A 14717-nucleotide genomic window follows, 5' to 3' on the forward strand; every position below is an offset into this window, starting at 1 on the left:
CCTCCTTCTTTGCCCTAGCCCCTAAGTCTCCTGCCCACCCCTGAAGGAAGAGAGGCATCAAAAAGAAACACAACAGCATGACCCCCGTGCACACACACACACACGTGCACGCGTGCGCACACACATGGCAGGTGGCATTGCTTTTCAGGGGGGCTACATCTGCTCAGGTGGGCGGCCTGTCCTAGACAGCTGCCCAGCGGAAGAGTGGAAAGGGGACAAGGAGGCAGGGACAGGAGGGGGCCAGCTGGGCCAGCAGGAACATCCATGAGAGCCTTCTGGGGGAAGTGGCAACAGAGGGACACCGTGCAGGAGTGGCACTGCCTCTAAGGCAGCGACCCAGAAGCCAGAGAGGGCTCATCTCCAGGCTTCTGTTCGGGAGGACTGGGGTCACTTCTGAGACAGGACCAGCAGGGGCAATGGGCCACAGATATGGCTCTTCCCACTTCCCAGGGGCCAATACATAGGAATGAGGGGAAGGAGCCCCTTGTGCCCTCACCCCCAATCTCCCACCTAGGCAGGTGTCTTCATAGGGATGGAAATGGATGGATGTTGATGAGGGGTGGGTGGAGCTATCTCCCAACACAACTTTAAACACTTGGGTGTCCTTGGTGTGGAGTGTGGGGAGAGGACATTGGAGTTTGAGGAGAGAGGGGGAGAAGCCACTGGTCCCCATCGGTTCTCTGCCATGCTCCCGCTCCTGTCTGGGCTGGAGACTCCCCTGCAGGGCGACCCAGCCCTCCCAGCACAGGCGGCTCCCTTTGACTCTGGTTTGCTTATGCTGGGGACAGGCTGCTGGGGTTTCACAGTCACAGGGCTTCCATGGAGAGGGTCGGGGAGGAGACAGAGTCAGATACAGAGAGACACGAGGAGGGACACAGGCGGGGATCGGCTTGCCCAGGAACAGTCACTCAGAGGTGAGGGACCTCAAAGCTTGGGAGAGACACCCACAGACACAAGGGGGATGATGGGGCAGCAGGGCCGGTCTTCCAGGAGGGGTGTTGCTGTGGAAGAGTCTCAAGGGCCCAGCATCCTCACTCGGGGCACGCGGGACCACCAGGAATAGACCCTACGCCACCCAAACCAGACCTCAGGAAGCCGGGAAGGACGTGCAGGGCCCTCCCCCTGCCTCCCCCTCCAAGCAGAGCACCAGAGGAAGCGCCTCTGATGACGAGGAGAGAACGTGACTCCAGCTTTTCGGGAAGCCCCTGAAGACGGCCAGAGAGCAGGAGGGGACGGGGTGGGAGGGTGGGGGGTCTCCGTGAAACCCACGGGCCTGGGCCTGTGACCTCCGGGTCTCCCCCTCCCCTTCCTGGGTCCACTCTACCGACGTCCCGAGTCCGGACTCTCCTCCCTGTGTCCCTCCGTCTCCTCTGCCTTCCTTCCCTCTGTCTCTCCTCCGCGTCCTGTCAGACGGTCCCTCGTCTGCGGTTTTCCAGGCATCTCTGTCCCTCTCTCTTTCCCGGTCTCCCTCTCACCGCCCCCCCAACCCCGTTTTTCTCCGGCGTCCATCTGTCCCCTGTCTCCTCCTCTCTCTCTCCCTTATCATCGGTGGGACCGTCCCTCTTGATTCCTCCTGGTCCACGGGCCTCCTCCTTCTTCCCCGGGCCGTGCGGGCCTCCTCTCTACCCTTCCGCATCTGTCTTTTCTCCGGGCTTCCTTTTGTCTGCTCCCTCGGCGCCGGCTCTTCTGTCCGTCTGTCCCGCACCTCCCGCCCCGTCCCGGTCTCTCGGTCCGTCCCTTTCCCCGTCCACCTCCTGGCGTGTCCCCCTCCGCCCGCCCAGCCCCGCGCCCCCTCTCCCGCGAGGAGCGCCCCTCTGCGCTCGGGGTTCAGCCCCGCCCCGCCCCGGTCCGCACGCGGGGCCCCCGGGAACCGCCGCCTTTCTTCCTCGCTCCCGCGCTCGCGCTTCCCCTCCCGGGGCCCCGGCCCACCCGCCCCTGCTGCGGCCCCGCCGGGCTCAGGAGCCCCGGCCGCCCGGGCTGCGGGGAGGGGGCGCCCCGGGCCGGCCCCAGAAGTTACTTTGCAAAGAGGCAGGGGGCGCGGGGCCGCGCGGGGCGAGCTCGGGATCCGCGGGGAAGAAGCCCTCCAGGACCGCGCCTCGGCCGCCCGCGCCCCCCGCGCCCGCCGCCCCCCACCTCGGTCAGGGGCTTACCTGGGAGCCCGCTGCCCCCGGCCAGCCGCCCGCGCGTGCCCAGGGCCAGCAGCACGCACAAGTGCCAGCGCACGGCCGCCGCGCCCATGCTCAATGCGGGCCCCGCTGGGCGTGCGGGCGTGCGGGCGTGCGGGGCGCGAGGACCCGACCGACCGGCCGCTCCCGCAGGCGCTGCTCGCTGCTCGCCGCTCCGCCACCGCTCCGGCTCCCGAGCCGCCCAGCCGGCCCGGCTGATGAGCTGACAGCGCGCGCTCATTGGCCCGTGGCGTCAGGGGGGCGGGGCGTCGCCCAGGGCCGGCCAATGGGCGCCGGCCTCCGGCCCTCCGTGGAAGAGTGGGGCTCGGGCGTCGTGGGGGGGGCCCTTCTCCTGGGGCGGGCGGCAGGTGGGGGGTGGGGGCCTGGCAGGCCGGCTCGCTAGGCGCGGGGTCTCGGCCAGGCTGGGGCTGCTCGGAGGCTGCGCCCTCCCGTGCCCGCGGCGCCCCGGCCCCCGCCGTCGAGCGTGGATGCCCCTCTGGGGTAGCCCCTCCCAGGCCCGGCGGCAGCCTCGGGGGCGGGGATCCTGCGAACCGAGGGTCCCGCGAGGTCGCCCGCCATCCGTGGGCAGTGAAACGCGCCAGCGCGCAGAGCAGACTCGCCTGCGCCGCCGTTTGCTGGGCGTTTCTTGAGCACCTACTGGGGGCCGAGTGCGGGCGAGGCAGCAGCGAGCGAACCGGGCGGGGAAACCTCGTGAAGATCGCTTGAAAACTGACGTTCAAAACAAACGAACTTTTTAGCACTCGTCAAAGGACAGTGGCCCGTCAGTGTGCTTGTCACGGGGCGGCCGCAGGACCTGCGTCTGGAACCGGGCGGGCGCCCGGGGTGGACAATGCCCCTTGGCGGTCGGTCCCGCGCGAGGCCCCCGCACGGGGCTGACCTCGGCCCGCGAAGTTCGCTGCCCGGAATGCAAGGCCGGGGCCTCACCAAGTGACAGACCCGGCGGGGCCAGGAGGAGGGGCGGGGCGGGCATCCCGGTCCGAAGACCCAGGAACTGCTTTGGCCTGGCCTGGGGTCTACACCTGACGCCTGGCGAGGGTCGGCTTGGGGTCTGGTCCCACCGGGCCTGGGAGGGAGGGGCGGCTGGAAATAAATGGCCCCTCTCAGCTCCAGGCAGGACGCTTTAAGGGAAGAAAGTTCAGCAAACCCCAAGGCCCATCTCCTTGACAACCACCAATAAGAGCTCCTTTTTTCTTCTCCTGCTCTCCAGGCCCGACTCAAAGACAACTCTTTTCTCTTTTTTTGTCCACTCTGCCTGCACCAGTTTGAGCCCCTCCACACCAGTTCCCTTTCCTGCCCCCAACACACACACACGCTCACACACACACACACACACCGTCACACATGCAGACACATGCTCTCACGTGCAATCACTCAGACACAGCCTCACACCCTCACACCCTCCAGCACACACACGCTCACACATGCTTCTTCACGCCCTCATCCGACCTGCTGTAGATGAGCTCCTCAGCCCTGGAAGGTTAAATCTGTGTCCAGCCAGCTCTCACTCCCCATCTGACTTCACATCAGCTCGTAGCACGGGCCTGGTGGCCGAGGCAAGGGGTCCCCTACATGGGGATCGGGGGTGTGGGGGGGTCCAGAGATGCCCAAAGAAGAAGGAAGCGCTGCTTGTTGTCTCCACTGAGCCCCCACCCCATTGCTCCAGACATTTCAGTCTGCACGGCTGCTCCTGGCTGCTGGTTTAATTTGGGAGAAGCTGTTGACAGGCTTTATTTTGTCCCCATCAATTGTGTAGCTTTGAGTTTCTGCAGGGGGTGGGGAGTTCCCTCAGAACCACATACTATCTTGTGCATTGGGCAACAGGGCAAGCAGTGTGAGGTGGTGGGGGAGGGTCTTCCAGGGGGCTCTCACCTACTTGAAACAATGCCCGTTAACGCGCCTGGTCATTAGGGCCCTCCCCCAGCCCTGGCCAGGTACCCCTCAAGCTTGATGGCAGCAGGAGAAGCTTCTTCCAGGTTCTGTCCCCACGAATCAAGGCAGGAATGGAGGCAGGTTACTCTGTGACCCCTCAGTCCAGAGGTAGCTGTCCCTTGTACCAAGTTGTAGTTGCCAGCCTGCCCCCAAGCAATTGCTCAGGTCAAGTTTGCTGGAGAATTAACACCCTCTAAGGTGTGCAGGCAGAAAGAAGGTGGTTCCTTCTAGGCAGCTGTCGTCTATGCGGAGGACTCAGCGAGCAGAGGAGGAGGGAAATGGAGAGAAGACACACCTGTAAGACCCTCACAGGTGAAGGAAAGGAGGCGGCCTGTGGAGCAGAGAAAGAGGAGGTCACTTCTGCCCCAGGGCACCATCAGGGAGGCCTCTTAGGACAGGTGACCTGGGCTGGACACAGAACATAAAGAGGAGATTTGCCTAATGGATGAGAAGAACAAATAGAGAATCTGCCAAGGTCCATGAGAGAAGGCAAGGACTGAATAAGTGAGCCAGAGAATGTTCTGGAAGCATCTTGAAAACTGCAGAGCACTGTATGCACATGATAGCGATGTGCTGGAGGGCTGTGTGCAGAAACAGATGAGTCTGTTTTGCACTGGGGCACGCTGGCAGGTGGGAACCCATAGCCAGGACTCCAGCACGGGATGACTTGGAACCTCTGGATGCCAAGCTGGGATAGTGGAGGCCGAAGGCTGATGAATTGCACAGTGACTTTGGCAGGGAGCACGCTATGGCTCCTGTCACCTCCAAATGACCTATGAGCTCTCTGTGTGGCAAACAAGGCACCTCTTACCCCTCTGGGATGTAAGGGATGACTCAGCTTTATGTTCTGTCATCTTTCTAACAGTACCCAGCCTCACCAAACTGCTGCAAAGGGAACCCCACAGCTGTCCTATTTTTCACACCCCAGAGCCTACACCCTTTCCCTTGCCAGGAGCACCCTTGGTTTCCCTTCTTCACAGGGCCCCCCACTCCTCTTCTGCCCATACCCTGACCCCTGCCTCCAGCTGGATGTGGGGCCTCTTCTGGGCTTCCACAGTCCCCCGGAGTTAACTCATCAGAGCCCTGCTCGCTCTAGGTTTTACCTCTGTCTTCTGCTAGACTGGGGGTTCTCGAGGGCAGGGCTTGCGGCTGATCTATATCTGAGACCACAGCTCCTAGTTGGGACCTAAGAAATTATTGCTAAATGAGTGAATGAATGAACAAAGAAACAAGGCAGACATCATTTAACTGATCATTCTTATTGCTCCAGGAAAAAGGAACAATAAGCCAAAGGAGGATTTAAGCCAAATCTTTGGCTATTTGACGGGGTCTTGAGAGTGAATCCAACTGCCTACTCCGTCCTGCCCACCTCCACCTCTGTGCCTTGGTGGGGAAGCTGGTCCAGCCAGCAGGATGGCAGTCCTCAGGGGCCCAGAGTGGCCGACCTGGGGCCCTTTGGCTCCCCCTGGTGACGCCTCACACAGGTCTCAGTGGAAGAGGAGGGAGAGGAGGTGAGCTCCCCTCTTGCTTCCTTCCAGGTACACCCTCTCGGACCCAACCCCAGTGGCCGACCCTAGTCCTCAGAACTGGGAAAGCCAAAAGCCCCAGACCCGGCAGGTCTGCTCCCAGACCACACCCTGTATGTAACCTTAGCTAAATCTACGACATCTCTGTGGGTTCAGCTTCCTCCTCTCTATAGGTGACCTCTTAGAGTTGTTGGGAAGATTCAACACAGCAGAAATGGTGTGGAAGCTCTCCAAACCTCAGTTTTCTCATCAGTAAAATGAGAGTGATGCTAGCTAGTGTTTTCACTCACCCGTGGGGAGGATTCAGTGAGATCTTGTACATAAAGCCCTTAGGAGATGCGATGATATCCTTACTACAACTATCACTGCTGCTAGTACTGATACTGTTACTAATAGTAGCAGATGGTGGTAATATACAACCAGTTAAGAACACTTCACAATTTAAAAACTTCCTCATGAAGAATTCTCTTGCTTAATAACAGTTGTGGAAGTTCTTTCAGAAAATAAAGTTCTCTGCCAGCATAAAATGTCATTACATAGATGTCAAGCCTCCATCTTGATTCCTTTAAATGCTTTTGTCATCCTTTCTCTCTCTCTCTGTCTTTTTTTTTTTTTTTTTTTTTTTGAGACCCAATCTCGCTCTGTCGCCCAGGCTGGAGTGCAATGGCGCAATCTTGGCTCACTGCGACCTCTGCCTCCCAGGTTCAAGTAATTTTTGTGCCTCAGCCTCCCGAGTAGCTGAGATTACAGGCACACACCACCAAGCCCGGCTATTTTTTTGTTTTGTTTTGTTTTGTATTTTTAGTAGAGACGGGGTTTCACCACTTTGCCAGGCTGGTCTCGAACTCCTGAGCTCAGGCAATCCACCCACTTCCGTCTCCCAAAGTGCTGGGATTATAGGCGTGAGCCACTGCCTCCAGCCATCCTTTTTTTTTTTTTTTTTTTTTTAATTAAAAGTGAAATCGCCTAATAGCCTCCTGTGGTTGCACACGTTTTTAGACCTTCGAGGGGAGACTTTTGCAATCCCTAAATGACCTTCGGCCACACAGGCCCGTTTCTTGGCCTGACCTGTCAAGTGAGGGTCTTAGTTCCCAGGAACCCACGTTCCAGATTCTGAGACATCCCGCCTGAGTTGCATCACCCAGTATATTCTGACCTGTTGCTGCTGCCTCCTTCCGGGGGGGTAACAATAGTTGACGTGTGTTGAGCGTTATATATACCAGGCACTCTGCTGAGATGTCCCGGGCGTTACATCTTCTAAGCTTGTGAGCCATCCCCGCTTCACACCTGCAGAGATGGGGACTCAGGCTGCCTGCCCAGGATCCCAGAGCTAGCAAGTGGCAGAGGTGGGATTTGAACCCAGGTCTGTGTGACCCCCCATGGCACACTCTTAACCATTCTTCTTTAATGAAACACACTCAGAGACTCAAAGGGCTGAGGGGTGTGGGGGTGGTAGGGCACTCCTGGCTGTAATGCTTCAAGTTTTACTTTTTTAGTTTAGATATTGAGAAAAGTGGTTTTCACATAGTGTCTGATAGTGTTTGAATTTGTGTTCCCACCTCTGCTAGTCTGTTTTCATCCTGCTGATAAAGGCATATCTGAGACTGGGCAATTTACAAAAGAAAGAGGTTTAATTAGACTTACAATTCCATGTGGCTGGGGAAGCCTCACAATCATGGTGTAAGGCAAGGAGGAGCAAGTCTTGTCTTACATGGATGGCAGCAGGCAAAAAGAGAATGAGGAAGATGCAAAAGCGGAAACCCCTGATAAAACCATCAGATCTCATGAGACTTATTCACTACCATGAGAACAGCATGGGGGAACTGCCCCCATGATTCAATTATCTCCCATTGGATCCCTCCCGCAACACGTGGGAATTATGGGAGTACGATTCAAAATGAGATTTGGGTGGGGACACAGCCAAACCAGATCACCACCCAAATCTCATGTCCAGTTGTAATCCCCAGTGTGGGAAGAGGAAAGGCCTGATGGGAGGTGATTGGATCATGGGGGCGGATTTCCCCCTGGCTGTTCTCGTGATAGTGAGTGAGTTACCATGAGATCTCGTTGTTTAAAAGTGTGTAGCACCTTCCCCCTTGCACTCTTCCTCTTGCTCCTACCATGTGAGATGAGTCTGCTTCTCCTTCGCCTTCCTCCATGATTGTAAGTTTCCTGAGGCCTTCCCAGCCATACTTCCTGTACAGCCTGCAGAATTGTGAGTCAATTAAACCTCTTTTCTTTATAAATTACCCAATCTCAGGTAGTTCTTTCTAGCAATGCAAGAACAGACTAATACAGTGGTCAAATTGTAACAGTTCATAACTCACAGGGTTGGTTTTAGGGATGACTCAGTTTTATGTTTTCTCATCTTTCTAACAGTCCCCAAATCTGTTGGAACCGCCCTCCCACACGCCAAGGAGACACAAGAGATGAGACAACACCAAGAAGGACTTCCCGGAGTCTTCCAACGGGGGCTGGAGGATTAGCTGCTTTTCCCTTGTAGCCACACTGTGTGGAGCCTTGCAGTGTACCAGGCACACCTCTACCCATTGCCTCATGGCTGCAAGTTCATGGACACATTTACAGGAAAAGCTGCAGATCAATCCTAGAGATAGCCCAGCCTATGCTTTTCATTTGACAGCTGGGGAAACTGAGGCCCAGCCTCATAGATCTGCTGTCCCTTGGACACATCCATTTGGAGCCCCCTCCGGCACCTAAACTCCACCAAGTGGGCCCTCAGCTCCTCCTGCCCAAGCCTGCTTCTCTCAGGACTCCCAGCTGGGGTTGGAGGATGCCTCTCATCTCTTCTCTCCACTCCCCACCCCTTGTCAGCACTGTGTTCGTAACCTCTCCTCTCTATCCCCTCGCCCACTGGCACCAGCTCCCACCCACTGAGACTCAAACTCCTAACACCAGAGTAGCTAGAGGCAGCTCTCAAAGGGCTTGCCTGACCTCGCCAGTCCTTGCTGCCAGTAGGACAAAATCCACTCAAGACCCTTGGACATGGTGCTCTGTGGGCCTCTCCATCCTCACCTGCTGTCTGGTAAACTCCCACGCTTCATCTCTACCCCACGCCTCTGAGCCACAGCTCACTCCCTTCCCTCTTGTTGTGATGCCCTTCCCCATCCCCTGCCCCTGGAAGACAGACTCAGGCTCAGCTCAGGGGCCCTGTTTTCAGGCTCCAGCCTCTGTGCTGAGCCCCATTTGTGCCCTGCGTGCCCCTCCACCATGAGCACTGGGAGAGTGTTGAAACCTGGAACCTGTCGGCCAGTCGATGTCTTCCTGCTTAGGTCAAAATGTTGCGGTATACCCAGTGTACAGCTTAGTTAGACATCCTGGGCACCTAGTATCCCTTCCACGTGGCAACCCAAGCCCTCAGAAGTGAACAGGTGACTGGCTGAGCCATTCATTGTAATCTACCTCCCAGCCATATGGACAGGGACACACAATAGGGCCACACCAGTGAGATGCCTTCCCTGGGATTCTCTAGGTGGAGCCGGGTGTGCGTGTGGGGTGTCTTCATTCCTGTGTGGGCATGAAGCAGTAAGGGACTGGTGGCCAGAGCTGCCTGTCACTGTGGTCCTACCATTGTGTGGACAGCTTGCCTGGAGGAATGGATCCACCAGTCAGAGAGAGGCAGAGAGGAGAGTTGGAGAGGGAAAGAGGAGAGAGAGAGAAAGTAGAGAAGGAGGGGAAAGGAGGAATGCGACACTGTTTGAGGCCCTAGTTGAGTCATCTCTTCTGCTCTTAAGACAGTTATGTTGGTTTCTGCCGCTTGCAGCCAGAAAAGTCCTGCTCAATCATTGCACGGAGGGGTCGGGGGGTTGGGGGTGCCTCTGTGAAATGACACCATTGACAAATAACACACATACCAGCCCTTGTCCTAAACACTTTACATATATTACAACCTTACAGGCACTAGATGAGGTAGGTGCTATTATCCCCATTTACAGGTGTGGAATGTGGCACAGAGAGGTCACACAGCAGAACCAGGAGTCAAACGTAGGTACTACAGCTCCAGAGTACATACTCTTTGACACTCAAACAGGTATAACCATGATAGTTGGTAAAAATGCTCCTATTGGCCAGGCATGGTGGCTTATGCCTGTAATCCCAGCACTTTGAGAGGATCACCTGAGGTCGGGAGTTCAACACCAGCCTGACTAACATGGAGAAACCCCGTCTCTAATAAAAATACAAAATTAGCCAGGCGTGGTGGCGCATGCCTATAATCCCAGCTACTCGGGAGGCTGAGGCAGGAGAATCATTTGAACCTGGGAGGCAGAGGTTGTGGTGAGCCGAGATCGCGCCATTGCACTCCAGCCTGGGCAATAAGAGTGAGACTCCATCTCAAAAAAAAAAAAAAAAAAAAGCTCCTACTCTTTTCTTCCTAACAAAAACCCCATGATTTCTTGTTCATATTTTATTTATACAGCTGTGACAATTCCATGACTATTCCAACAACAGTAAGAAGTGGAGTTCCTTGACTACTTATGAAATGAATGGTTGAATGAATGAATGGGAAGTGTTGCCCTGGGTCACCTAGCCAGTCACCACTGGGATTAGAAGGAGCTGTGGGCTCCCAATTCCTTGTCCAGGGCTCCTTCATTCTCCTTGTGTCTCACAGTCTTAGATGCCCCCTCTAAGCATCTAAGACTTAGATGAAGAGGTGAAGAGGAAGGGCAGGAACCTGGCAGATCAGAACACAGATGCAAGCTTTGCCACTTACTGTGTGGCCTTGGGCAAACCACTGTGCCTCTCTGTATACTCATCTGTAAAACTGAGCTAAGCAGCAGGGCTCAGTGGCTGACGGCTATAGTCCCAGCACTTTAGGTGGGTGGATCACCTAAGGTCAGGAGCTAGACACCAGCCTGACCAATATGGTGAAACCTCGTCTCTACTAAAAATACAAAAATTAGCTGAGCATGGTGACATGCACCTGTAGTCCCAGCTACTCAGGAGGCTGAGGCAGGAGAATCACTTGAACCTGGGAGGCAGAAGTTGCAGTGAGCTGAGATCACGCCACTGAACTCCAGCCTGGGCAACAAAGCAAGACTCCATCTCAAAAACCAAAACCAAAACAAAACAAAAACTGAGCTAAGAATGCTAACCTTGCAGTGTGAGCATGAAACTCTCATAAGATCACTTTTGTAAAACAGCCTAGGCGTTGAACATGAGGCAGCCATTCATTCAAAAGTTGTTCTGTGCAGACACTCTTCTGGGTTGGGGATACAGCAGTGAGGGGGCCAAACAGGATTCCTGCCTTCATGGGGCTTACAGTCCAGCTGGGCACAGCAGACAGACAAACAAGCCAGCAAGAAACAAATGAGAAACAAGACAAGCCTAAGTCAGTGATCAGGGCTTTGCAGAGAACTGAAGTAGGCTGGTGCGATCCAGCACAGAGGTGTGGTGGGACGGGGGCCATCATCCAAGGTCACTCCCAGGAGCTGACACTCGTACCAGACCTGAAAATCAAACAGAGCCAGCATGCCGAGAGTGGCTGGAAGTCTGCCTCAAGGAGTTACAGACTTGATCTTCAAAATTATCTTAGAATCTTTTTTTTTCTAAAAAAAATAATGGTACGGTGGAGCTTACAACAAACCCCCTCTACCAGGAAGACGGTGCTGCCAACATTATTTAAACAGCATGGAGGGGAGCAGAGCAGGGGGTGTGGGTGAGTAAGTGCAGTGTGTTTTGATGCAGGCCCAAGTGTGCACTCACCCAGCTTCCCCTGCAAATGCTGATTTGTGCAACAACACCTTTACGCAAAAAGGAACATTTTTCCAATTAAAAAAAATCCATATCTGTTCAATATAGATATTGAATAGACTGGAGGGCGCCTGTAGTCCCAGCTCCTCGGGAGGCTGAGGCACGAGAATCTCTTGAACCCGGGAGGCGGAGGTTGCAGTGAGCTGAAATCGTGCCACTGCACTCCAGCCTGGGCGACAAAGTAAGATTCCGTCTCAAAAAAAAGAAAAAGAAATGACGCAGAAAGGATGTTGTTAACTCATATTCTCCTATATTTCCTCCCAGTCTTTTTGCCATGAGCATATACATTTTAAAAAATAAAACTAAGACCATATTGCATATACAGCATATTTTTCTGGCTTCTATGCTTATTTATTTTATTTAAATTATATTTATAGAGGCATACTTTACAGGGAGTAAAATGTACCATTAAGTTCATAGTTTAGGCTGGGCGCTTTGGCTCACGCCTGTAATCCTAGCACTTTGGGAGGCTGAGGCAGGCTGATTACTTGAGGTCAGGAGTTTGAGACCAGCCTGACTAACATGGTGAAACTCTGTCTCTACTAAAAATACAAAAATTAGCCAGGCGTGGTGGTGCACGCCTGTAATCCCAGCTACTCGGGAGGCTGAGGCAGGAGAATCGTTTGAACCAGAGAGGTGGAGGTTGCAGTGAGCCGAGATCACGCCACTGCACTCCAGCCTGGGTGACAGAGCAAGACACTGTCTCAAAAAAAAAAAAAAAAAGAAAAAAAAGTGCATAGTTTGATGAATTTAAAACAATTTTTTTTCTTTTTTTGCGCCAGGCATGGTGGCTCATGCCTATAAAGCCAGTGCTTTGGGAGGGTGAGGTGGATAAATTGCTTGAGGCCAGGAGTTCCAGACCAGTCAGGGCAACATAACAAGACTCTCATCTTTACAAAAAATTTTAAAATTAGCTGAGCCTGGTGGCGTGTGCCTGTAGTCTCACAGGAGGCTGAAGAGGGAGGATCTGTAGGGCCTAGGAGTTCGAGGCTGCAATGAGCTATGACAGCCCCATTGCATTCCAGCCTGGGTGACAGAGACTCTGTTTCTGAAAAAAAAAATTATCGTGGTAAAATATATATAACATACAATTTACCTTTTTAACCATTTTAACTGTACAGCTTAGTGGTATTAAGTACATTCACGTTGTGCAACTATCACTACCATCCATCTTCAGAATTTTAATCTTCCCAAACTGAAACTCTGTACCCATTAAACAGCAACTTCCTGTTCCCCCTCCCTCTGCCCCTGGTAATCACTATTCTGCTTTTTGGCTCTACGAATTTGGAACCTCATATAAGTGGAATCATGTGATATTGGTCTTTTTGTATCTGGCTTATTTCACATAGCATGATTTGAAGGCCCATCCATGATGTAGCATGTATCAGGATTTTATCTCTTTTTTTTTTTTTTGAGATGGAATCTTGCTCTGTCATCCAGGCTGGAGTGCAGTGTCATGATCTCGGCTCACTGCAACCTCCACCTCCCAGGTTCAAGCGATTCCCCTGCCTCAGCCTCCCTAGTAACTGAGACTACAGGTGCACTCCCCCATGCCCGGCTAACTTTTGTATTTTTAGTAGAGACGGGGTTTCACCATGTAGGCCAGGCTGGTCTCGAACTCCTGACCTCAGGTGATCCACCCGTCTTGGCCTCCCAAAGTGTTGGGATTACAGGTGTGAGCCACCCCACCTGGCTGATAGTATCTCTCTTTTTTTTTTTTTTTTTTGAGACAGAGTCTCACTTTGTTGCCCAGGCTTGAGTGCAGTGGCGTGATCTCAGCTCACTGCAAGCTCCGTCTCCTGGGTTCATGCCATTCTCCTGCCTCAGCCTCCCAAGTAGCTGGGACTACAGGTGCCCGCCACCACACCTGGCTAATTTTTTGTTGTTGTATTTTTAGTAGAGATGGGGTTTCACTGTGTTAGCCAGGATGGTCTTGATCTCCTGACCTCGTGATCTGCCTGCCTTGGCCTCCCAAAGTGCTGGGATTACAGGCATGAGCCACCCCACCTGGAGGATTTTATCTCTTTTTAAGGCTGAGTCATATTCCATTGGATGTCTATGGCGCATTTTGTTTATCTATTTATCTGCAGATGGACATTTGGGTGTTTCCACCTGTTGACTATTGCAAATAATGCTGCTATGAACACTGCTGTACAAACATTGGTTTGAATCCCTGCTGCCAACTCTTTTGGGTATAACTAGAAGTGGAATTGCTGAGCCATGTAGTAATTCCGTGTTTTAGTTTCGGAGAAGCCGCCTTGCTGTCTTCCACGGTGGCAGAACCTCTCAATGAGTTTTGATGAATGCATATACTCCTGTATAATTTCCGCCACAGCCAAGATAGGAAACATTTTCAGCGCTCCCAAAACTTCCACCTGCCCTTCCCAGTCAATTGCCCCAATCCCTCCAACCCACGCAACAACTGATCTGATGTCTTTGAGTGCAGATGGATTTTGCCTGTTCTAGAACTTTACGCATGAATGGAATCATACATAATGATTCACTCTTTTCTTTCTGGCTGCTTTTGTTCAGTGTGCTTTTCGAGTTTCATTCAACAGATGCATTTTTGCAACCTGTTTTCTCTCATTTCATTCAGAATTGTAAGCATAAAATCTTTTAAAATGTGGTTTTTGGCCAGACACAGTGGCTCACGCCTGAAATCCCAGCACTTTAGGAGGCTGAGGCAGGAAGACTGCTTGAGCCCAGGAGTTCAAGACCAGCCGGGGCAACATGGTGGGACCCTGTCTCTACAAAAAATACTAAAAAAAAAAAAAAATCAGCTTGGTGGCATGTGCCTGCAGACCCAGCTTCTTGGGAGACTGAGATGGGAGGATCCCATGAACCCAGCAGGTCGAGGCTGCAGAGAGCTGTAATCACGCCACTACACTCCCGCCTGGGCAACAGAGTGACACTCTGTCTGAAAATAAAATAAAATAAAAATTTAAAACAGGCTATGTACAGCAGTATTCCATTGCAGGGATACTACACCATAACTTACTTAACCAGTCTAGTTTGATTCCAACCTTTTGCTGTTATAAGCAGCACTGAGTGGAACATCCTTGTACTTGAATCTTTGCCCACCTCTCTCATGTCTTTAAAATGAATCTGAGGAGGTGGAATAACTGGGTGGAAGGGAATCAGGTGTTTGTCTCCTTGGACCTATTGTCAACTTGCTTCTCAGAAAGATGTTACCAACTGGGCATGGTGGCACAGTCCTGTAATCCCAGCACTTTGGGAGGCTGCAGGTGGGTCACCTGAGGTCAGGAGTTCGAGACCAGCCTGGTCAACATGGTGAAACCCCGTATCT

General features: G+C 53.3%; 1 protein-coding gene across 2 annotated transcripts in view; it reads right to left on the reverse strand.

The window, feature by feature from the left end:
• Positions 1 to 2337, reverse strand: part of SCUBE1 (signal peptide, CUB domain and EGF like domain containing 1) — a 151712-nt gene extending 149375 nt beyond the window's left edge. Inside the window, exon 1 of one of the 2 annotated variants that reach the window (XM_054543755.2) lies at positions 2151 to 2337. In XM_054543755.2, coding sequence (XP_054399730.1) covers positions 2151 to 2238 — 88 coding nt within the window. In that variant the 5' untranslated portion in view covers positions 2239 to 2337. The remainder of the gene's footprint in view (positions 1 to 2150) is intronic. The other variant, XM_024239891.3, reaches the window with a different exon arrangement.
• Positions 2338 to 14717: the final 12380 nt, after the last annotated feature.

The sequence above is a fragment of the Pongo abelii genome, chromosome 23, assembly GCF_028885655.2.
Source record: "Pongo abelii isolate AG06213 chromosome 23, NHGRI_mPonAbe1-v2.0_pri, whole genome shotgun sequence".
Taxonomy (NCBI): Eukaryota; Metazoa; Chordata; class Mammalia; order Primates; family Hominidae; genus Pongo; species Pongo abelii.